The sequence below is a fragment of the Talpa occidentalis genome, unplaced genomic scaffold, assembly GCF_014898055.3.
Source record: "Talpa occidentalis isolate TD23 unplaced genomic scaffold, MPIMG_talOcc4v2.1 talOcc4.2, whole genome shotgun sequence".
Classification (NCBI taxonomy): domain Eukaryota; kingdom Metazoa; phylum Chordata; class Mammalia; order Eulipotyphla; family Talpidae; genus Talpa; species Talpa occidentalis.
This window is the reverse complement of record NW_023602073.1, coordinates 82,967,345-82,993,515: the sequence shown is the minus strand read 5'-3', so window position 1 is coordinate 82,993,515 and position 26,171 is coordinate 82,967,345. Positions and strand designations below refer to the sequence as shown.

Below are 26,171 nucleotides of genomic sequence, written 5' to 3'. Positions count from 1 at the left end.
AAGAGTAACACAAAGCATTACCCACAAATATTTACTGAAAATGTGTCTTGATTTTAAAAATCCATAGGAAACAACTGTAAGTTGTATGCTGATGCTCATATACTTTAAAAGGAATAACAAATCTGTATTGTGATCATTCATTCAACATACTTTTAGTAAATACTATGTATAAGGTACTAATTCTATTCTATTGCTATTATTTATTTATATAGATGAAAGTATGGGTTTTTTTTAGCATTTTATTTTCTGATAAAATATTTTAATCATATAATTTGGAATAAAGTTAACATTCATTTAGCAACTGACTCCTGAAATTAAATATAAGTGCTCTTTTAATTACTGTATTTTTCTATATTATATTTAAAAGCCAAAAGTAAGACATAAAAGGCATCTTTCCTTGAGAAAAAGTTAAAAATCTTAAAAATAAATGAGTTATCATGCTAAAGTAAAAAATTAGTGACAAAATGCTAGTACTAAGTTGAAGCTATTGGAAATAAACTTTTGTATTAGAAAAGAGACTTTTAATTAGTGATTATATATTTTATCAGTATAAATTTTATACTCCTTTTAGAAAAAATTTTCTGTTAAAACATGGTCAATTTTTTCTTCATTTGTAAATATTACATATAAAATCCATTTGATAATTAATTGTAGATGGAAATCTTATATAGGCATTTATACATCCCTCTCATATATGACTCTCTCCATTAAAATCAAAAGAAGTCCTGTCTCCCTGGTTGAGTTTCCCTATTCATTCCAATGCTGAAATGATTACTTAACTAATGAAAGAGGAGAAATCAAAGCTCTTTAAAGAAAGAGACCTTTTTCTTTCCTCAGCACCTAATTTAGAACTTGACCCAGTAGGTGCTCATAAAAAAGTCAAGGGAATCGACACCATTAAAAAGTCACACTCTTTCCTGCCAAAGGCACATTAGTGACCACAAAAAGGCAGGAAATAGATCTGTCAAAAAGAAAAAGAGGAAATTTTCTTCCAAGGAGAAACCACTCAGCAATAGACCTGAAGAAGTTGCTGGCAACAAAAGCAGCAGCACCACAAAAAAGTCCCAAAAACTCTCCCTGGAAGATTAGAATGGACATTACCCTCAGAAGGTTTACCTCACAGTAACATTTCCCAATCCATCTCCTATACAACAATAAAAACAAAATTCATGCACACACAAAAGAAGTCCTTCTCTGAGAGTTTCTTTACACTCTGCCTTTCAGATGTCCTTAACTTTCCTTCTCGACTCACATATCACCATATCTGGTTTCCTTCTATCTCCCTTTCAAATATATACCACTCTGTATTTACAGTCCCAAAGCTAGTAACTGATAAAAAGGGCTCCAAACATGAACATATAAGCATCTGACAAGAGAATGACTCCCTGAATACTATATAGCATTCAACATTGAAACTATTAACACATTTTCTTCATGGCACATGACCTCTAAATTTCATATATTACTTTTTATACTACTACTTTTCAGGGACATGATATTGTTCTTCCTTAACACTGTGGTGCTGTCACTAGACCTAACTTGACCAAAATTTATAATATGATTCTCCTAAGAAAATGTTTTGAGTTCATAAAAAATTATGAACATAATTTTTTCATAAATTGAGTATAATCAATATTCTAAGTTCTATTTCACAAAGAATTCTTTCATTTTAAAAAAGATCACTTAAATAATACATTTAAAGCAGTAGTTTCCTATAGAATTTTTTTTTTAATATTTATTTATTTTATACAAGAACGGGGGCACAGAGGAATTCATCAGAGACAGAGTGGGGAGCAGAACAGGCAGAAGGACTGAAAACACTGCAGAGGGGAGCAGCAGGCAAGACAGGAGATATCTGCTGCGCCTTATGGGTGTCTCCCTGGCCGGCCGGGAATCAAACCCACGCTACAGCTTCATAGCACTGAGCTCAACCCACTGCGCCACTGGGGAGGCCCTCCTATAGAATTTCTTAAGTGAATTAGGATTCCAAGTATATAAAACAGTAAAGAAAAAGAATATTTCACAGAAGATTAGTCAAAAGATTTTATGCTACCATTGTTGTTTTATGTAAGAATATTTGAGCAAAAAAAGAATAAATGCATTGTCTTATTGCTTGGGTACATTGGGATTTTTGAAACAAGCATTCAAAACAGTTAATTTAATGATAAGTGCATTTAGTCAAGAAAGTGTAACTGAATGATTAAAAAAAATTAAATCCACTAGAGTACTTGTTGATAGGCAATGGGACAATATCCAGCATCTTCTCACAGTTGAACTGTGAGAAGGTAGAAATCATTATACTTCTTTACAATTCTTTTGTATCTCTAAGTAGGCAATTATAAAAATAGAGTAATTAGTCTTAAGCCCAATAATTGTTTCAAATAACAGAGACTACTTTTGAGAGTGTACTGATATTGTTGAAGGACTGAGATCCTTGAGGAACAAGGAACAAACAAAAAACACTAAGTAAAATTTAAAAAATAACTCCTGATTTATCCATTCATATAATGGTGAAAATAATTTATTCTGAAGAACTATTAAATGTACAAAATTAGCTCATATTTGAAAATAAAAGTGTATAAAACCAATAAGGGTCTGAGTAAAAATTTGTTTTTGCTAATCCCAGTAATTTATCTTCTGTGAAATGATAAATTCCAAAACATTTTTTGCAGATTGCAAATGGTATACAAATCAAGGCAATGTGATTTTTTTTAATTGTATTCAATATGTGTGCTGATATTACAATTGTACAAACTAAAGGTTAAAGATTTAAATAATTTTCAAAATGTTAAAACTGATTAATGTTAATAATCTCTGAAGTGAAATAAAAATGAGAGATTACTAAATACAGATATATAAAAAGTTTCCTAAGAACTTTTAATCTACTTAGTCTATTAAGTATTTGGAAGTATGGCTTTAATTATCCTCCCATGATTCTGCAAATAGTTACATTTGCTTTCTAACATGCTTTCTGGTTAACTTTTAAGAGAAGGAGTATATTTGTTTTTCAACAATTTTTTGACATACCCTTTTTAAAAATCTATCATTTCAAAGACCATTTCAAACTTAGCACCAAGAAGTTATTTCTTAATAGCATAAAATTTAAATTATAGAAAGGAATTACGAAGGTTTGAAAAAGATAGAATTGAGAGAAAAGTAAAAGTAAAGCACATAAACACTGTAGATTTAGTATAGAGACAATGGCAAAGCTGATAACTAACAATACGAGAATAAATAGAATGACTTGTAATACAGAATAGGTCTGGCTACTTTTAACATACCCAGTTCTAGCTTCTGACAAGAAGGGATCTCTTCTGTTACCGTAATGAAGTAGCTGTGCAATCCTTTGAAGGCTAGCAGCAATGAGGCACAAAGTGTATAATGAAAATGATAGGCATGATGTAGGAAGGAGTCTGCAATGATGAAGCTGCAACCCTAAAGAATATAATTGGGAAACAGAGTGTTAGTGACCAAAAATTTTACACTTGAAACTTAGAAACATAAGGGAAAAAACCCTAAGTATGCATTAGTCACAATTAGTTTAAACATATAAGAAATTCAGTAACATTTTAGGGAGCTGTTTTTGCTCATACAGTAATTTAAACACATGAAACACAATTCCAGTAATTCCATTTACTGCGGACTTTAACAACATGCAGATCAAATTATAAATTTGAAAATATGAGACTCAAATTACAGTGGGACTGACAGACATTCTGCTTTTACAGTTTAAGTCCCCTTCCCTTTAGGTAGCTAATGGCTATACTTGTATTACTGCAAGTTGGGTAGTAACTCTAGGAATTTGTTCTTTACAGACTTTTTGGGAATGATTTGACCAGTTATGTTGTAGGTGACAGTAACAAGTTAAAAAAGGCTATCTTTTTACATTAACTCTGATAAAATCTTAAAGTATCAGATTATTTTTCATAATAAAAAACTGGAACCAGTTCGTTAAAATCATATATGCTGTCGAGTTCAAACAATAGAAGAAATAATACATTCAAATAAACAACAGAAGAAATAAAAAAACTAAAAACATTTCATTTGAAATAAGATGATTTATAAACAAATTCAGTTCTTACGTCTGGGGATAACTGTTTTGTGTAGTTAATACCAAAGACCACACTTTCAAGAGTAGGAATCACAGAATCTTTGTTTTGTGCTGGTGCATTTCTATTTAACCAAGTAGTCTTCACAGGGCGAGGAAAGCTGGAGGAGTAAGGATTACATTATTATTTACATAATAATGTTTTTAAATATTAGGTTAAATATTTACAGGAATAGAATCAAGAACAAGGATTTTGCAAGATTATGGTTTCAAAAGTATTCTTAATTTCATAACCTTTCCTTCAGCAATTTGAATTATTATAAAAAAGCATGAATATATATAAAAAGACTAGATGTTTGAGATTACTTTTCTATGGGAGTCTCGAAGAACTCTAAAGATAAAACAGGGTGGGTGGGATCCAGAGCAGCTAAGTGACAAATGAAGGTGAAGTTTTAATTTTAAAATAATGATCTGTCAGAACTGGTTACCCAGTGTGTAAAGTTAAAATAGATGCTTTTACAGAAATAAAGAGCTCCCACTTAAACATAGAAAAAAAAATTACTCAATCTATTTGTTGCCTTTATTTTTCAAAAACAAGGTATTTCCCTTCCTATTTTCCCACTAAAAGGTTTTGAACTCTATTAAGATAATCTTTATAAGTGCTTCAAGGCACCATCTCAATCATATAAACTACTCTTGTTAGTATTAATATTATATTTAGTACTCTATAAATCCCATAAAATAAGAAACATTCTTCATTCTATTTGAATGTTTAAAAATCATATATAATTTTATTTGCGGTAAAGTACTGGCTAATTATAGCAGACCAAAGCATCTGGACTGTGGCAATTTGACAAAAGAGAAAAGACAGGAAAGCAAATCAATTTTGCCATAAGCAGAGAGCAGTATTCATTTACTAAATCAATTTGCTTTGCAAAAATAAACTATCTATATCCCAGCAAAGAAGGGAGTTGCAAGTCAATGGTAAATTCCACTTACTATGAGGTGTTCTTCATAATTGAGTCATACAAGTTGTACTTAAAAAAATTCAGATTTAAAAAACAGGCATATAAAACAAAACCAAAGAAAGAAACCCTAATCTGTTATTCCAAATAATTGATTTAATGTTCATTGTTGGATTGAGTATAGAAAGTGCCTTAAGTAAAAGCAGTATAAAAAAAAAGATATTATAAATGTAAATATCTCTTCATTGTGTTTAGAAGATAAATATATGCCTATTAAAAAATTTCAGGAAAAATTTGTGGGTGAATAGTGAGAAATATTACCCTTAACAAGACCCCTCTACCAGTATTCCACCAGCAACAAGCTTTCCCTTTCCTGTTCCATGCTTCCTTTTTCATTGGTGAGCAAAGAAATGCAGGGAAAGATGCTGCTTCTTTCAGGGCAAAGTTTTAGCAGCAAGAGAGGTGGATATTAGAGCCCATGGCAGCTAGGTAAAGAATAGCAACCTCAGCTGTTGAAGGCACTCATTTTCTTTTCCAGTCACTAACCAGAGCCAACAGTTAATCCTCTTGGCTTCTGATCCTGAGCCAAAAATGTCTTCTTCCAGTAAATGGTCTCTAGGAGATGAGCTGCCTCTTTCATCTACTAGTCTGTGGCAAAAACTGCAGCATTACAAGAGGAAGCACACATTTAACTCACTAAGATTAGTGATGTAAACACGTCACTATTCATTTAAGCAGGGCCCTAGAAAGCAACACTGATAACCTGGGCTAACCTCTATGAATTGCCAGTATGAGATGAAACAAAGCCAGTGTTACAAAGAAAAATAAGTAGTTGAAATAGCTAAATAATGATTCTTGTTGAAATTACAAAATTAAATGATCCAGAAAACTACAAATACATATTTTGTAAACTTTTAGCATGATAACCTCACATATAACTCATATTAATGTATACTACTTAATTGAAAGGTATATTAAAAAAAAAAAACCACCTGTTAAAGAAGTTTCAGTTTCATTACACACATATTTATTCATATTAACATTTAAAATATTTTTAACTTTATAGTAAAATTATATAATATACTTTTCTGTTTACAACAGTTACAGTAACTAAGCTCCAAGTTCTTAAAGGCTTAAGAGGTAAGACAAAGATGGCAAAAACTAGTTACAGATCTTACTAGAGAATAAGAAAGGTAAAGGAAGTCATTAGGAGAAACAGGCTTCTTTTAGGCCCTGTGCTCTAAAAAAGATCATGGCACAAAACCATGGAAGAGATACTCAATTATAGTTCTTAATTAAAATCATTTCAAAGTAAAGATATTCACCAGAAGCTCTTATTTGTGGGTAATATTTTAAATTTTATTGCTGTTCTACAAATTCTGAGGGTAACTATATAAAATCACCTACTTAATTTTCTGATAAATCAGGTAAACATTATAACCTTTAAGTATCAGCCCTATTTATTAGTTGTTGGAATCAGAATTGTGTCAGAAATTGTCAAATGAAGGTTGAGAAATCAAGTCAATTTGAAGTTAATGATTTTAGAAGAATCCATTTGTTGCCCACACCACAAGGATGATGTTTTACTGTAAAAACTGAAAAGCCTGAATATATTCTTAATTAATGAAGACAATCCATCCCTATGGAAACGGGCAAGAAAATTAATTATTCCAAATGCACTCATTTATGACACAGAATAATACATACCTTTAAGTTAAAATGGTCCATGATATATATTTAAAAGAGTAAAGATTCATAAAATTGGTTTAATGACTTAGAAAGCAAGAATTGCTATATAAAGTAGATTTAAAAAGATAAACTAGCATATCCAGAGAACAGATAAATAAGAAAACATTTTTTTCCAGAGAATAAGTAAAAAATAAACATTTTTTTCCAGAGAATAAGTACAGTAAAGCAATGCATAATAGGCTAAATAAGGCTATATGGTTATTTCCAGATTGCATTATTTTTCTTGGTCAATTTATTTGACAAAGATTATCCCACACTTCCAAAATAAAGAAATTTATCAATCTAATGTTCTCATGTGCTAAATGTTACTGTTTTAATTTAGCATAAATGAAACTAGTAAATAATTATGAATTTAGAAAAATCCTATATATATATATTAGTTATCTTTATCAAAGTATAATTTTCTATATAAAAATAAAAGATACTGCATTCACAGGACTAGGGTATTGGTTAAAATTACCTTATCAGTGGCTGATGTAGTGCAACCAATGATGCATGGACCGTAACAGACACAACTGAAAGGTGGAAATAATCAAACATAACATTAACGTGATGATGAAGACCTCTATGGAGGCTAAAGTGCAGCTTCAATGTTCGGCTACTTATTAGTTGCAAAGAGTTCAGATCATCTGCCCTATAAAAAGCAAAACATATGCATATAAATATGGAATAATTAGTAGAGGCCAATATTTTATAGTTTAAGTTACCAAGACATTTAGTTATATACTGCTTTTTCAAAATTTAGAATGAGAAAAGTTTTTATTCATCACATTGGCATTAGATACATGAAGTCTAACTATAAGAAAATAAACATATCCCTCTTATAGGTTTCTGTCAGCCCATGATATCAACAGTTTTTTCACTAATATCCCTATAATTAAGTTCTTTTTAATGCTTCATAAGTTATTTTCATCTTTTATTAAATTTTACTCCATAGGGAATTTTTTTTATTAAAAGGCTTTAGCATAACATAAGTCTAATACTATTATAAATATCAAAAGATATAATTTTTACTGTACATATTTTTGTTATTAAATGTTATATAAAAATAAGTTCCTGGTTCACATTTTACTATATTTAGTCTGTCATTAGATTTACACACATGAAAATCTGGAAACAATGCCATGAAAATATCAAAATACATATGCATATATTTTTAATTCATACATACATTATAACTATCTACAGGTAAGAACCACTTACTCTTTTCAGCTTATTCCACTTATAGACTTCTGAGCTGGTTAGAAAAGAATCCCTTAAAGAATTCTTTGTAACACAAGTATTGTATGTAAGCAGTAGCTACAATGTAAAATATTCTTTTTCTTCCCTGATAGTAAAAAGGTTATCTCAGACCTTTCAGTAATGTGACTGCTTAATCATTTATCATACATGAAGTCTGAATTTATAGACAATTTCCAAGACTATTTCTATAAGGACATCTGAAATTAAAAAAGTAAAACTATAAAAATAAAATAGTGAAATGGATCTCTCATTATTGTGTTAAATAACAAATAATTTGTAAAAATACAACTGCATGTCCAGTGTACAGGCAAGTTCAAGGCAGCCAGTCATAAAAATTCCTCATGTATTCTAGGTATTTTTTTTTGACAATATATGATTTCTCCCTTCACGTATGATGACCATAGTTCCCTCACCACCAGAACACCCATAATCTATCACCATATTTCCTTGTGCTCTCACCCTCCCATCATGGATGCCTCATATCTATGGTTAGCTTTCAAGGTTTGTCTTTGACCCTTTGTTTTTTCAATATGCCACATAAAAGTGAAACTACCTGATATTTATCTTTATTCTTCTGACCTACTTCACTGAGCATCAGCCCTTCTAGCCCCATTCATGTTGCTGTGAATGGAACAGGTTTATCTATTTTGATCATTGAGTAGCATTCCTTTGTGCATATTTACTACATCTTCTTGATCCATGCATGTTTTTGGGAATTTAGGTTGTTTCCTTATCTTGGCTATTATAAATAGTGCTGTAATAAACATAGAAGTGCATGTTTCCTTTTGAATTAGTGTTTTTGCGTTCTTTGGGTAGGTTGCAGGGTTGGAGTATCTAGGTTATATGGCACATCCATTTCTAGCGAATGTTCTAAAGGATATTCCTCCAGAATATTCACACAGCTTTGAGTATTGGCTGGACTAGATTACAGTTCTCACCGGGAGTGTTAAGAGGATTCCTTTTTCTCTATATTTTCAACAACACTTGTTTTTAATATGGGACATTCTCACCAGTGTGAGGTGGCATCTCATTGTGCTTTTCATTTGCATTTCACTGATAAGTGATGTTGAACATTTTTTCATAGGCCTCTTGGCCATTTGTGTTTTTTTGGAGAAGTTTCTATTTAGCTCTTCTGCCTTTTTTATTGGGTTGTTTGTTTTGTTGAGTTGTGTGAGCTCTTTGTAGATCTTTGATATTATTAGTCCCTTATCAGATGTACAAAGTGAAAATATTTTCTCCCATTCAGTAGGGTGTCTCTTCACTTTTGCTGTACAGCTTTTTCATTTGACATAGTCTCAGCTGTTTATATTCTTTGTTTTCCTTGCTTCTGTTTCAAAGGTGTTTCTGAAGTTTATGCTATGGAGTTTTCTGCCTATGTTTTCTATATATTTTATGGTTTCAGGACTTACATCCAAGTCCTTTATTCATTTTGATTTTTGCGCATGGTGTGAGATAGTAGTCTAATTTCAAACTCTTTTGCATGTGGCAGTCCAATTTTCCCAGCACCATTTGTTGAAATGACTTTCCTTATTCTAGTGTATATTCTTTGCGCCTTTGTCATAGATTATTTGACCATGTATGTGTGTTTTTATTTCTGGGCTTTCAATTCTATTCCATTGATCTCTGTGTGTTTTTGTTTCAGTAGCTTATTTTTATTATTATGGCTTTGTAGCATAGCTTGAAGTCTAGAAGTATAATACCCCCATTCTTCCACTGTTAGTCAGAAGAACATTGGCTATTCGGGGGTACTCTGTGATTTCATATGAATTTCAGCAATATCTGTTCCATTTCTTTGAAGAATGCAATTGCTAATTTTTTTAATTGGAATTGCATTGAATCTGTAAATTGCTTTGAGTAGGATGGTCATTTTGATAATGATTCTTTCCATCCAGGAGCAGGAACTATCTTTCCATTTCTTTGTGCCTCCTTCTAACAATGTTTTGTAATTTTCACTGTATAGTACCTTCACCTCTTTTGTTAGGTTTATGCTCAGGTAGTCAATTTTTGGAGGTATAATCATAAATGGATGGTTTTCTTAATTTCATTCTCTACAGGCTGGTTGTTGCAGATTGGAAGGCAACTGAGTTTTATGTATTGATTTTGTAACTGGTTACTTTACTCAACTAGTTTATTGTTTTAATTTTCCCATGGATTTTTTAGGGTTCACTATATAATCATATTACCTGCAAATAATAGCTTTATTACTTCTTTCCTTATTTGGATTCTTTTTATGTCTTTCCCTTGCCTAACTGCTCTAGCTAGGACTTCCACCACTACGTTGAATAGTAGTGGTAAGAGTGGTTGTTCTTTGTCTTTTACCAGATTTTAGTGGAAAGGCTTTTTCAGTTTTTCTCCCTTGAGAACGATGCTAGTTGTGGGTTTGTCATAAATGGCTTTTATTATGTTGAGATTATGTTATCCTGAGTTTTTAGAAGAGGTTTCATCATAAATGGATGTTGAACTTTATCGAATGCTTTCTCTACATCTATTGGAATGATAATATGGTTTTTTTATCTTTTTGTTGATGTGGTGAATTATGTTGACTGATTTAATGTTAAGCCATCCTTGTTGTCCTTGGAATAAATTCCACTAGGTCTTTTTTTTTTTTTTTTTAAGATTTATCTTGGTATATAATTCTTTTGATGCACCATTGGGTTTGGTTTGTCAAGATTTTATTGAGGATTTTAGTGTCCATACGTTCATGAGGGAGACTAGTCTGTAGTTTTCTTTTGTGTTGTCTTTGTTTGGTTTCAGTATAAGTATGATGTTGACCTCATAAAATGCATATGGAAGTGTTCCTTCTTTCTCAAGTTTTTGAAAGAATTTGAACAGGATTTGTATTAGTTCATCTTTGAATGTATGGTAGAACTTATAAAACCATTTGATCCTGGGCTCTTGTTTTTTGAAAGAATTTTGATGGCTAGTTCAATTTCTTGGCTTCCATTCTATATTTTCCTTATTCTCAAGTGATTGTTTAATTCTAAGAATTTGTCTATCTCATCTGGATTGTTGAACTTGCTTGCATATAAATATTCATAGGAACCTTTTATTATCGTCTTGATTTTTGCTATGTTTTTTGTAATTTCTCCTCTTCATTAATGATCATATTTGAGTTTTCTCCCTCTTTTTCTTTGTGAGCCTAGCTAGGGGTTTGTCTACTTTTCCCAAAGAGACACCGATCTTTTGGACTGTCTTTGTGACTTTTATTTCATTTATTTCTGCTTTAATTTTAATCCCCCCACCTCCTTCTTTGTTTAGGGCAAATGTGCCCTCGTTTATATTCTCTCATTGATCTGTCCATTGGTGAGAGTGGGGTGTTGAAGTGTCCAACCACATACATATTTTCTCCATTATCTGTTTTCAGAAAAATATGGAATACTTTACAAATTGGCTTGTCATCCTTGTGCAGGGGCCATGCTAATCTCTGTATTGTTCCAATTTTAGTATATGTGCTGTCGAAGCAAGCAGGAGTGTTCTAAAGTTAATGAACTAGAAACGCTTGCCAAATGTAAATGTTATCAGTCTTGATAACTGACTATCAAAAAAAGTTCTGCTACTATATAAGATTACCTGGTGGTATATTGGAAAAGAACTCTGTTATATTTAAAAGCCTTGTGGCAGTGGTATTATATGAGCAATGCAGTTTACAGAGTCCAGGAAATCATGTCCTATTTGTTCAACTTGTCTGCTTTCACTACCTGGAGTTCATAGAATCAGCAGGGTTACAAAAGTAAAGGTCTAACCATCCTCATGAAATGTGCCCAGAGATATACAAAATTTAAACAAGAAGGGCACAGGTTGGGTTCTAAGAAAGAAAATGGGGATTCTAACACTAAGATTTTTAATTCTCTATTAGCCTACTTACGAATAATCACCGTCTGTGAAGTGTAGATCCAAGGATAACAGAAAACTCATTTCCTCAAGGGTTTCTTCAATCTGAAGAGAAATTACAAAATGAGAAACTTTTTGAATACATATAGAAAGTGAGAAATATGCCTTGAGGCTTTACAAAAAATAATTTTTTAAATATATATGAAGAGTTGTTTACCTTTCTTTCATCCAACAACATTTTAACTTTGAAGATCATAACATCATTTAAAACAATCTCCTCATTTTTATACAAGATTTGAAATGTTTTACTGCAAATCAAAGAATCATGAACTGAAGCTGGAAAGGCTAAAGTCATACCTAAAACAGAGAAAATACATCATTAACAGGTAGAAGACAAAATAGAATACAAGTAAATTAGTATTTTCACTTAACATTGTTTTTGACATTATCCTAATGCTTTCACAGACATTCTTTGTCTCCTTTTCTCTGAAATCACCTCTACCATCAGCTTCAAATCTCATGTGATTAAGCAGTACCACTCATCATCTCACTCATTTTTTTGCAGTCTCTACAATTTCCTGGAAGCCAGCATTTTCTTGAAGGCTTTATTTCTTAATTTAAGTAACTTTCTTCAAAACTACTCTAGGCATTGTCCTTGGTGACAAACTTCTAATCTTGGACTTCCTAAATTCTTTTCCTCTTAAGTGTTCTGCCTTCTAGCCTTTCTTCAGCAATTCCCACTAAGGTTATTCCCTTGACTTTTTCCCTTGACTGTAATTCCTCTGTAATTTAAATGTCAATCAAATGCCTTTCTCATACCTCTTGTTTTCAGCTCACTCTCTCTAATAATCCTTTGGCTCTGCTTAGCAGATTCCATGAGTCCTACTCCTTTTTATTATCTATTTTCTCACAAGTCTTCACTTTCCCCATTTTAAATTCTATGATCTATCATTATCACACATCTTTGCTAACCTTGCTCTGTCATATCTGCCTGGATAAGTTCCAATCTTTTTAAACCCAACTCTCTGCCTAGTCTGTACTTATATCCACAAGAGGAAATACAGCTGGGGGGAAATACAAGGCTCTTCTGACTGAGTATACTTTGAATTCATTACCACCTCTCTCAAAAAGATCCTTAGCGCTGTTTAGCAATCATATTATATTTTCTGAATCCATTCTCTCTCCACATTTCTAAATGACTACTTCATATATTATTTTCTCTTCTCAAACCTAACCTTCAGCCTCTCTGAATAACCTTCAATCTCTCAATAGAGAGATTCTTTGAAGGCCAACTGAACCTTGGTTTAAATAAAAGCAATCAGAAAAGTTCAATAAGCTTCACTACTCACTTACTTGCAGATACACCTGAACACATTTCTTATTTCTCTGCTCCGCCTTTTGGTAAAACTCCTCAAAAGATTCTTTGGTATTTAATGTCTCTAATTCATCTCCTCCCATTCTCTCTTTAGTCTATTTTGTGATAGCTAGTCCCCAAGATGGCCCTCAAAGATCTTCATCTCCTGGAATTCACTGTTTTATACAATTTCTTCCACAAAATACCAGGATATGCAATAGAAGTATTGACATGGTTTGTGTGATTATAGTAGAGTAATTGACTGCAACTTCTTGGGAGATCTTGACCCAGAAGCAAGCAGATAAACAACTGCTGGGTTCCAAGTCTAATGAAACTGTGAAATGCTGTTTCATTTTTTTAAACTAAGTTTTGGGTAAATTTTATGCAATAATAATTAATTCACATTTTAACCAGGCTTTGGCCCATTAACTAACTCCTCTTATCAAGATCATGAATGACTTGTGTTTTAAAAGCAATGGTGAATTTTCAGAACTCATCTTATTTGATTTACAATCAGCATCTGACAGTTATATATCCTCTCTTTCTTGAAGCATTTATTTAATATCCTACAACCAATTCATCAGAAAAATCCTATTGGTTCTATCATCAAAAGATATATATTTTATAGTCAGAGTGCAAGAAATGTTCCATAGAAAACTGAACACTTCCACTAGGCATGTACTAAAGGTAATTCTAGCAGGAAATAAAAAAATATGCACAAAATAAAATTATTCTAAATTGTTTCCAGATAGAATAATTAGCCTTTTGTGAAAGTTACTTATATCCTCAATTTACACTTAAAACTTTAAAAAAGATATACCAGTGACTTTAATTTTAATTTCAAACCAGGAGCAATGGGCAAAAATTTGCAAGTTTCTTTTAGTCATTCATTCACTCATCCAATCAACAAATATTTACTGAATATTTATTAAGTGCTAGGTGTTGGGGATATATAATAATGTAAAAGAGATAAATCTCTGAGCTTATGAGCTTACATTCTAACAGGAGGGGTGATAAAGAACAAAAATAATGAGTCAGTGATATTATATGTTTGAAGGTAGTAAGTGCCATTGAGAAAAACAGAGAGGAAAAAGAGGTAAGAAAAGCAGCAATTTCAAAGTCAGAAGTCTGACTATGTTTAATTGAGATGATCTATCAACAAAGAAGAGAACAAATTCCTATATCCTCTTTCCTATGTGCAAAATGGAGTATGAGTTTGTGAGCATAGCCATACTGAATAATAGAGAGATTCTCAAAGCTCTTCTACTACTGGACTCCTAGAAGACTAGCAGTTACATTCTTATTTTCACTCTCCAGAAAGAAAGAAACACATATTCTCTGGCATTTCAGAACTGAAAAGTCTCTAAGATTCTACCCTACTTGCAAGCTGGTACAGAAAAAAGGAATTCTTGCGATACTACTGGTGGGAATGTAAACTGCTGCAGTCTCCATACTACTAAAACCTACAGTGTTCTGAACTTATGTTTCTTCAATAAAAATTTAAAAAATAGAGAAAAAAAGAAGGAAATAAGCAAGGAAGGCAGGGAGAAAGGAAATCTTGTTTGTGAGAACATGTATGAAACTGGATGACATTATGCAAAGTGAAGTAAGTCGTGTGTGTGTGTGTGTGTGTGTGTGTGTATATTTCTCAAGTATGACTTACATGTAGAAATAAAACAAAAAGTTGACTTCATAAAAACAGTGGAATGGTGGCTGCCAGGGTTTGGAAGGTTAGAGAATTGGGAAATGCTGGCCAAGGTTTATCAACTTTGAGTGATAAAATGAGTAAGTTGTGAGGACCAAATACACAGTATGGTGACTACAGTCAATAATACAGTACTGTATAACTGAATCTTGTTAAGAATAGATGTTAACCATTCTGGCCATATACACAAAAAAGAATTAACTATGTGAGGTGATGGATGTCTTAATTATCTTGATCATGGTAATTATTGCACAATGTATGTATGTATATGTGCATGTATGCGTATGTGTGTGTATATCAAATCATGTTATACACTTTAAATGCATGCAATTTTATTTGACAATTATTCCCCAAAAAGCTGGAAAATATAAATAAAAAGAAAGTCCAGGAAGAAAATTCTTTCTAGTTTTATCAACTGACAACTTCAGGAGCTAATAATAAAGCAAGAGTCAGTCTACTAGATTTAAGGAAGTTAAAAAGAAGTGGCAAATGTCTTATAAAATTACTTTTAACCTCTGTTTCCTAGAAAGTACATGTACAAAAGAAGACCTACTGACAATAAATATATATATTAGCATGTATGCTAACCAAAGAAAATTATTTATTTTTTTTTACAATAGAGAATATACATACGTATTTTGTTCAAAAATAATAGGTTTCCATAAGCATTTTGATAGGCTTCAGGAAGATAGAGTAAATACCCCAATATATACAAATCCTTAAAATTTAACACTAACACTAATCCAAAAAAAATGAAAATCCCAGGAAAAATTTTTTAATTTCCATATTAAAGTATGTTCAGCATACCATTAGTATTAGTAATATTTCATTATTTTATGCTGTTTTGAAAAGTAGTAAATCTTATAAGAAATACATGATAACTGTCGAGTGTTTCACAAACCATTTCACTGCCTAATTGCACAGCATGTAACAGTATACTATATCAGCAAAGATGAAAAAATGAAACTGATAATGTCAAATTGCCAATTTTGTCTTAATACTTTAATGTTGGTATCACTCCTTAGAGTATGAGTAAATAACAGAGTTGGTAGAACATGTCTATTTTATATCTTCCTACATTGTCTTCTGGCTCCCTGTTTTCTAATTAGAATAGTTAAACCAGAAAAATATATATGCTTAAAAAATACCCTCAAAAGGGATACTATAAAATTTCATTACAAAACACCTTTGAAATCATGTTAAATTATATGTTCACATGCGCAGTGCTTTTAAAATTATATTTTAAGTGATATAACTGATACTTAAATAACATAAGTGACACTACTCCTACTTATGTGTTTTCACAATACAGTTCTTCATTTACTCATCATAAGAAACCCAAGAAGGAGAGAGGGTATCTATCATCAAGCGCTTGGCTGAGGTCTGGGATATCTTTCTCATAAGAAATATGAAGCTTTTTGACATTTTATATTTGTTATTAAAAATAAAATTATTTATATTAAGTTACTGTTCACCATAATGTTGCTTCAGATTTTATTTTAAACTCAAAGATATTCCTTGGCTTACCTGTTGCATGTAACAAACTAGCTTCTACTCTGTGGGGAACTCTTGGTGGAATTTTCATAGATGCACGAATCTGGTAAAAACTAAAGAAAAGTAGATAAAGAAGTCATTTCAAAAGCAATTGCCCCAATTGCTTTATATTTATATTACTGAAATAATAATGTTGCGCTGTTATATCACTCTCCCATAATATTTACTATTGGTGGAAAACAGCATTATTAAATTTACAAATCAAATGTTAACATGGCAGAAATTAGCATATATAAAGATGGACAAGAGAATTACAATACACATATATATACACACATATTTCTTACTTAGATGAGAGAATGTTAGCACAAACTGAAAAGTTAGGGAAGGCATCTAAGAGTTTCATTGCTTAATTTGGTGGTTTATATTTTTTTCTTTCAAAAGATAATTTCTTAAGCACTATTTTGAGAATACACAAAATTAACTAGTTTTAAAAATTGGTTTCATTCTATAAATTACAAAATAGATATCTATTTAAAGATTCAGATTTTTTAAAATTCTGAGCTATTTGTTTATTTTTACTTACCTATTTTTCTAAAGGATTTAATAATATACATGTAATTATATCTCAATGTAGCAGTCATTAATAACAGTTTAAATAGAAAAAATTATGAGATTAAAAGCAAATGTTATGCTTGTGTTTTAACATCATCCCACTGCAAGTCTGTGTATATAATACAGGACATATAATCCACACACAAACATGCAAACACACATACACAAGACTACTGAAAGAACAATCAAAATTACAAATTATGAATGAGATAAGTACACTAGGGAGATTCATATTTATGCTTCTTTAATAATTTCCTATGAGGTGGTTTAAATGATTAAATTTTTAAAAATCCAAAAATTAAATTCATAAACATGTTTATTAGTATTATTTCTAGGGAGGTGTGGCCTTAGAGAAAATAGTGAGGCGAAAAGAACAGAATTCAAGAAGAGTGAATGAAAGGGTAGCTGTTTAATTTACAAACTATAAAGTCAAAATTTGGCTTTAAAGGGATATGGCAAAGCTCCAAAGAAGTAGATGTTTATTGCAGATAAAGATGAATCAACTGGAAAACAGAAAAAAAGTGAGAAAAAATAAATCAAAATTCAATCAGCCTTGGAAGCACAGAAGTACAAAGTTTTCGAGGAACTCTTATGTACCTATGCTGAAATTTTAACTCAAGGTTAACTGCAATTCTGCCATATCTGATCACATAGATACACCATATAAAAATCTATTAAGTCTAAACAAGTGACAGATGTTTAATTTTAAACTTGTTAAATTGAAATAAAGTATTGTAACAGTATATAAGTTTCAGGTATACATCATTAAAAATCAATATTAATACTACATTAAGTTTACCATGAAAAAGTCCAATTTTATCTCTCATACAATTAAACCCTTTACCTGATTTTCCCACCCTCCTACCCCACTCCCTACTAGTAACCACTAATTTGGTCTTATTGTATAAATGTTTATTTTGGTTTTATTTAGTTCTGTTTGGTTCACTCCTTTTGTTTGGTTCCTCTATGTCACATTATGAGTTAAATCACATGTTTGTTTTTCTCCATGTGATTTATTTCACTACAGTACCTCTAGGTCCATCATGTCGCAAATGGCAGAATTTAATCTTTTTTGTTATTGTTTTTAAATAGTTGAGTCCATAGTGTACATATACACAAAATCTTCTTAATCTAGTCATCTATCAATGGGCAGTGAAGGAGCTTAGGTTGTTTTCAGCTCTTGGCTATTGCAAATAATGCAATAAATATGGATTTATACATCTACATCTCTTTGAATTAATGTTTTTGAACTTTTCAGGTAAATACCCAGAAGTGGGATAACTGGATCATACAGAATTTGATTTCAATTTTTTGAATAAGTTTCATATTGGTTTCCATAAAGGCTGCACCAATTTACATTGCCACCCACAGTGTATGAGGGTTCCTTTTTCCTAATATATTCTCTAGTATCTGTCATTTAATGTCTTTTGAATAATAGGCATTCCTGCAGGGGGAAGTGTTGCTATAATTTGCATTTCCCTGATAATAAAAGATAAAGAACATCTTTTCATGTGCCTATTAGACATTTATATCTTCTTTGAAGAAGTGTCTATTCAGATCATCATCATTTTTTAATTCGTTGGGTTTTATGTATTCTATTTTTTGGATATTAACTCTTCATTGGATGCAAGATGTGCAAACATCTTCTCTTATTAAATTAGCAACTGAGATTTATTTAAACAATGATAGATCGATAGGAATAGGAACAACCCAGTAACAGAGATTCTCAGAGGTGGATGAAATTGGCAGATTAGGTCTAGCCACTACTCGAGAAACTCTATTAACTCCAGGAGATTAGCAGCTTTAATTTTGGCTCAGCATGAGCCTTGAACAGATTAATAAATTATCTCCATCAATCCTAGTTGATTTCCTCCTTCAGTTGCCAACAAAGGCAGTAATGCTCATAAGCTGCTCAAAGGAGGTCAAGAAGCTCCATTTTGTACAGGAATTTGAGTGATTCTATTCTCCTCACTTTAGCTCATGGTAACCTGTTGTACAGTTCCATAATGTAGACTACTGAAGCCATTTCCCACCCATTTGACAGGAATTAATCTTTCTGTGTCTCTAATGACTTGCAGGTTTCTACTCATCACAGTTTTTCAGTCATGTTCTGCCCAAACTGCTCCTCTGTGTGCAGCTGTTTGTACTTTATGAACATGATAGTTTCCAAACTGTTGGCTGCCCATTTGATAAGGTATGCAGACTGCTCTACAGTCAGGCAAACCAGCACACATCAGTTATCAGGAGGGTTGACAATCGTGTATTCATACCTTATTTTAGTTTTTCTTCTAGTTCCAGTATATATCAGAGATCTGCTCTAATAATCACATTTCTTTTTGAATACATCATGTATCATTCACTTGAAGGGTGTCCTCTGAATATCATTCTACAATTGGTTCTGATAGGAGAGGTTTGAATTTGTTGCTGCATAGCTTTCTTGTGACTATCATTGGAAATACTGACTTAGTAGAAGAGCTTCATCCTTTGATGGCCAGATTATGGTATCCACTCCAACCCCAAGGTTTAAATGCCACAGTGACATTCAGTCTTCTATAGAAATGCCTTTATAAACTGAATGAAACCATAAATTCAAGGAAAAAGTACTTCAGGGGCCTTCACTCTTTAGAGAGCCTCACAACATGTTGGATGAGAGTCATGACAATAGCCAATGCCTGCTGAAAATCTCTAACAGATAAAAGTATCTTTGCAAGTGCTACATACACATTCTCATTGTCAGGTGATAAAAGCCCTCCTCAGGCTAGTGGCTATGGGTTTGGCAGCTTGGGGCTGCTGTGCACACTGGGGACATGGAAGTATAATCAACAAATGTGAGCTACAGAAAACTCTGCTAAATGTGATTTATGGTGGTAACTCTAATAAAATTCATACAAATAGTTCCTGGGTTAAGTGATATTTCACCCATAAGTAAATTCTTCCTTACAATTTGCAAATTTGCTCCATAAATTATACCCTTTATCATATGGCAACACAATAGAGTGTACTTTGTTAACGAATACACAAATTCATATTCATGTTTCTCATCCCACTGGAATTCGCACTGCATTTAAGTCATGTCATTTATGCTTCAATTTTTGTATAGCTATTTCTCATTATAAGACACTGTTCTTTAATGCAAAGATTTTCCTTGATTTAATTGATTACATTAAGTAATAGTAAACCTTTTTTCTGTTCTCCATATTTTTTCACAGCTTTTAATTTTATTTCCTTTTTAATTTTATTTCCTCTATTTATTTAAACTTTAGTTTATACTTATACTATTCATATATATTTTATTTATACTTGATTGGTGTGTTCAAGGCCAGCACTGGCTAATTGTTGTAATGCGCTATTATAATTAGTTCTATCATAGACTTTTATAACCCATCTTCATAATCTTTCAAAGAATACAAAGACACTCTTTCACACACAGGCCCAAAAAATGGCAAACGTAAAAACAAAAGGAGTTTCCAGTTTTGAGAACAAAAGAAAGAAGGATACACACTACAATTATAATTTTCACAACTGCTTATTTTTATACCTCCATAACCAAATTTTACTAGCTCCTAGGGAGGCACACCATACTAATCACTTGAATCCAACATACTTGTATTATTATCTGTAAAATTCACAATTATATTGCATACAGACCTATATTGTAGCACAGATTTTTTTTTTAATAGTGTAGTGACAACAATGAGAGAAAACTTTATGTTCTAATAACTTATGTGAAATGTGAGGAAAATAACTTTGCTGACTACAGAGAGAGGCTGATTTGTCTAAAGTAAAGAACTGGTTACCTCTTAGACAAATCTTAGTCTTTGTTCTTATTGAAGAAACAGACAATTTCAGATAGTTTTGAAGGTCTTAAAGGAAACCTGAAATAGTTCATTGTGAGCTCCAGTCACTGTACTTAATCAGATGTCCTCAATTTGTGAGCATATATATAGATGAACTTTATAGAACATATATATGATATTATACACAAGGAATAATTTTTCCAAAGTTTATTAGTCATTATCAATAGTCTAAAAGTCAGCATGAATTAACTCCTGGTAGACAGTCCATTTTAATCAAACTACAAACTTCCCATGAAGTTAACAACTTCAGAATTAGAAACAGAAGAAATTTAATATTTTGTTCAGAGTTTCTAAAAATTAGGTTGTATAGGAACCTGGTTTCCAGCGTGTGAGATTTAAAAAAAAAAAAAAAAGTCCCATTTTTTCCCCCCCATTCCTGTATCTACCCAAAGGGCAATGTGATTCCCAATGAGAAGTGGGACCCCTTAAATCTGGGTATGTTTGCCTTGTAGCTTATTCTGGGCAATACAATGTGGCTGGCAGAAGTGACAGTGTGTCAGTTCCAAGTCCAGGTTTTAAAAGGTCTTACATTTTCTTTTTCTTTCCCTGGACACCTGCATCCTTCATGATAACAGTCAGAGGAAGAAAACTGAGTCACCCAATTGAGGCCATTTTATATCAGCTAATACCCAGCCAACCTGCCAGCTAACTATGAATTCGTGAGTGAGCCCAGAAACAATTAGCCAAGCCAGCCTAGATTAGCAGGAATACTCAGTTAATTCAAGAGTTGTGAGCAAAAATAAATGTCTATTACTGTGATGCCATGACACTCTGTGTTTGCTGTTAGCTACATTAGGGTGGCAATAAATAACACAGAAATTGGTTGTCTTAGAAATGGTATGCACCATAACAAAAATTTAAAATATGTGGCATTGACTATGGGACAAAAGCAACAATTATAGCGACAGAGGCTAGAAAAATAATGAGGAACCTATACAGGAGATTTAAATGGTAACCCATTTTATGTAGTGATGAATTTTGGTAAATATGCTGTCAAAAATAACTCAGAAGAAGCTAGACAATGTACTAAAGAAACTTTTATACCAGCGCAAGCTGATTTCCAGGCAGAATACTGAAAACATCAACCTTACTAAGTATAATAGGTTTTGCAAAATGAGATGAGCTAAACAAAGAACTGGTCATTTTACAGGAGAATCTAATGGGAATATAGAGGGAACCAGGAATATCTGGATTTTAAAATAAAAGTGATTTTCATCTCCAGTCTTCCTAGAGATATTAAAAATAAAAACCACTATGGGTAAAGATCAAATTAAGAGCATGGCTCTAAATGTCGTAAGATTTTTACAGGAATTAAGGAAGTGTCTAAGTAGACACCCTCAGTTTTACAAAAAGAGCTTTTAGAAGGATTAAGGGTATGATCCCATAACCTTCTGACCCCTAAATAATAATGATTTATCTACAGAGTTGTCATGTCTCAAGAAACAATTGTGGGTGTGGGTTTAGAACATGGAATGAATTCTGTCATATAGAAAGCCCACAGTTTTAAAGTGAGTTTTACTGGCCAAAGAGCTGCCAGCATAGACTCCTGGGCTGACACTGTGACATGTTTACTCAACAGAAAGCAATGGAAAGAATAAGTGTACCAATTCAAGGGACCACCCTTTGCTTTCTTCCTTGGACTCCAGCTTGTATCATGAGAACAAGCCCAGGCTGTCCTGCTGAAGGATGAAAGACATATGAAGCACAGCAGAACACAGCTGTTTTTATTTTTTCAATAAGAAGGTAAAGTCAAGCCAAAAAGCAAAGCAAAACCATTAGGAAAAAAACTCTAACCTTCTGGTGTCAGTCACAGCCCCACTACTATTGCTCTTAGTATGGACTGTCAGGTTTGTATTTTCAGTTAAAAGTACTTCTAAACTGCTTTTATTTCTTCTACACAACCATCAGTCTAATATATCACAATCTTCATCATGTTAGTAAGTAGTCATAATTATAGTAATAATTTCATTCTTACTTGGAAACCATCAATGTTTACCCAAACCTGTAATGTCAACTGTTTTCCAGACTTAAAAGCCCTTTATGAAGGGCTTAACATCTTTTCTTTGCAATTCTCCTAGAGAGTATCTAATCTAAATATTCTTTAAAACAACATATTCAGGGCCTCCCTGGTGGCGCAGGGTTTAAAGACTCAGTGCTATCAAGCTATTGCCAGTCACTGCACCATGAGTTCAATCCCCAGCCAGGGAGCTAACCCACATGGCTCAGCAGACCTCTCCTGTCTGCCCAATGCTCCCCTCAGCAGTGTATTTCAGTAGATCCGCTTGGTCTGCTCTCCACTTTGTCTCTGGTGAATCCTCTCACTCCCTGCACCTCTAGCCTATACCCCAGTTTTGTACGTATAAATAAATACAAATAAATCTTTGAAAAAAACCAAACATATTCATTCTTATTGTCAAGACATGATTCATGCTGCTTTCTCCTAATAAAAGGGTCTTTCACTTTATCCCTTGTCTCTCCAAGTCTTATCCAAACTTTGCTCCTATTCCTTCACAATGCTTTTCCTAACATACAACCCAGAAAGATGGCCTTCTATTCTGATTTCTGGAGTATTTTCCTATTTATACTTAATGAAGCTCCATCATGCATGTGTTGTGTTCTGAATTAGCCATTTTGTGTATGTATTTTATTTTCCTCATACACCATAGCTTTTAAGGAGCAGAAATAAGATCTTAATACATTTTCATTAAAGTTCTCTCAATACTCAGTACAAATTGATAAATACATGTTAAGTATATACAGTATTATCATTAAATCCATGTGAATAATTCTCACATACCTATTTAAAAAATAAATTTCTCTGAGAAAATAATTTACTTCCCTTATACATGCTGAAACAAAAGTATGTAATTAAATTTAAATGAAAATTGTACATTTTACCTTACACAAAATAGATAATGTTCACATTAATATACATACCCTCTCTGAAATAAATCTACATTGTAGAATTTGTTTAGTTCCACAGAGAATTCGACCATTGCTTGAACTTCAGTCATTTTTAATTTATACTGAGAATACAATTCTGGTAAACAGCACCTTGATTAAAGTAGGGGGAAAAGTCATGAGAAGCATAATAACAAAAATGCCAAACAAATTGCTAACAGAAACTTCTAGTTTTATCATAAACAACAAAGTAACATTTTAAGGAGAAATTAAACTACCTAGTTATTTTCTTCTGGTTCCACATTGCATATAAAGGCAAATCCAGTGTCAAAAAAAAGAATTAACATTCTTTATTCCTTACTTAAATTCATTACGATTTTTCTCAGTTAGATAAAGTTAAGTTTTTTAAGCGTCAAAAACATTTTCCCCCTCATTACAAACCCCAAAATATTTGTTTTTAGGAAGATTTAAAAAAATACAGATAAACAAAAGGGCATATTCACAATTCTATCAAAAAAGTACACACTTTGGTATATATTCATGATGTCTGGACACTTGTACAATTTCTATAAACGTGGGATCAAGTCATATGTACATTTTGTAAGCTGTTTATTTCACTTAATATTTTGACAAATATTTAGGATAATAAATGTAGTTTTACAAAATAATTTTCAACTATTACACTGTGAATACTGTAATTTAGCAACCTTATACTGGGTTGCTCAGTGGTTTTCATCTTTTCACTAGTTATACATCATTTAACAAGGGAAATATATTCTGAGAAATATGTTACTAGGCAATTTCACTGTTGTGTCAACATCAGAGAGTATCCTGCTCAAACCTACATGAGACAGCCTACTGCATGCTTAAGCTAATCATAGTGACTATTGGGAAATATGTGGACCATTGTTGACCAAAACAGTATGTGGTGCATGACAGTATTTCAAATTAGCATTGTAACAACCATCTTTATCAAAAATACATGCTTTAAAAAGCAATTCAGAGTAAGAAAGTATTTACAGATAATTCTTTATGATAATTCTTGTATTTCTGCATGTCTTCACAGCAGAGGCACTACTGCCTTTGTTCCAGACAATTTTTCAAAGGTGTATGTATAACAAACAGTCTTAGAAGTCATAGATAGTGTCCCATATTATAACAAAGGGCAAATCTGTTTACTGTCCCATATAATAAAGTCTCTTCCTTCTACTCCTTCCCCCCATACCTCTCACAGGCTTATCATCCATTATAAAAGGTTGATGTTCCATTAGCATACAACATATCCATATGAAAGCGTTGCCTTGTACATGAGCCACAGCTATTGCTATCAGGGTAAACCGACCTTTTTTTTGATCCAAGAATCTCATGTTTTCTATTCACATCCATGGAACTGTGGCAGGCTCATTTGTTAGCTTGTAAGTATAATTAAAGTTATACCCTCCATTCTTGAAAGTTTTTCATAGAGATATGCAAATACTGTAATTGATTTTGAATTAAATACAGAAGAAATGCCATATTCTTACCTCTGCTGATCAAAACTTCATTTTAACATTTTAACCAATCTTGTACTTCCAGTTATTGATTCTTTAAAAATATATTGTTCTCTCTGTGAGAAAGAATAAATTACACCTCAAGCAAATATCTGACTTCAAAAGGAAGATACAAAAGATATTTTAATGAAACGTATGCTTCATTAGTTACTTAATATTTTCAACTTATCTAAAAGCTCTAAATACTCCATAAGACTTAGGAATACATTTTAGAGATTTGTTTTTATTCAGTTTCACTGACATCAATATTAACCTATCTCTGTTAATGTTTCATTTATGTATGCTTTTAAGTACAATAATCACAACAATAGTACTTTCTTAGTTCAGTGGTTCACAAACTTCATGCAAAACATAATAAGCTTATTAATTTGTAAGATGTAGAACTCACCATTCCTAAATAACTTATTGGGAAAAGTAAGTAATTTCTACAATTACATACATCTATACATGTATTATATATTATATTATACATACATACACATACATTTATAAAATGTGAGCATGGAGACATATTTTGATTTAAAAAAAGTTGCCTGGATAGTTCCCCCCGACACATTTCAAATATTTACTTATTGCTTTAATTAAAAAAGAAAACCTTCATCCTTGGTAGGTACTGAAAATGTTAGAATAAACACCATGTTTGCTCTTTATAGTTTTATTCTCTCCATCATAAAGATGTAGGCTTTACTAAGTTCCATAATTTCTATTTTATACCTCAATAATTACATCAAAAGATTTTATATCAGCTATTTCTAAGGAGATCAAAACAATGCCACTTTATATAAAATATTCCCCATTTTATGGAAATAATCGCTTATCCATAATAGCTTCTCTTATACTTTATTCTTCTTGTAGGGTTT

The 26,171-nt window shown here is 32.1% G+C and overlaps 1 protein-coding gene, 1 non-coding gene and 1 pseudogene across 9 annotated transcripts in view; all 3 read right to left on the bottom strand.

Annotated features, from left to right (window-relative positions):
• Positions 1-26,171, bottom strand: part of FAM135A (family with sequence similarity 135 member A) — an 80,247-nt gene that overhangs the window by 46,010 nt on the left and 8,066 nt on the right. For all 8 annotated transcript variants that reach the window (XM_037519932.2, XM_037519937.2, XM_037519933.2 and 5 more), the window contains 8 exons: positions 25,285-25,367; positions 23,798-23,914; positions 16,422-16,501; positions 12,053-12,192; positions 11,870-11,940; positions 7,223-7,396; positions 4,083-4,209; positions 3,282-3,435 (listed from right to left, as the gene is read on the bottom strand). In XM_037519932.2, the coding sequence (XP_037375829.1) occupies positions 3,282-3,435; positions 4,083-4,209; positions 7,223-7,396; positions 11,870-11,940; positions 12,053-12,192; positions 16,422-16,501; positions 23,798-23,874 (823 nt within the window). In that variant the 5' untranslated portion in view covers positions 23,875-23,914; positions 25,285-25,367. The remainder of the gene's footprint in view (positions 1-3,281; positions 3,436-4,082; positions 4,210-7,222; positions 7,397-11,869; positions 11,941-12,052; positions 12,193-16,421; positions 16,502-23,797; positions 23,915-25,284; positions 25,368-26,171) is intronic.
• On the bottom strand, positions 11,369-11,472 carry LOC119253580 (U6 spliceosomal RNA). Its single transcript, XR_005127119.1, has one exon. It is a non-coding gene; the product is annotated as a U6 spliceosomal RNA (small nuclear RNA).
• Positions 17,879-21,427, bottom strand: LOC119253100 (leucine carboxyl methyltransferase 1-like; annotated as a pseudogene).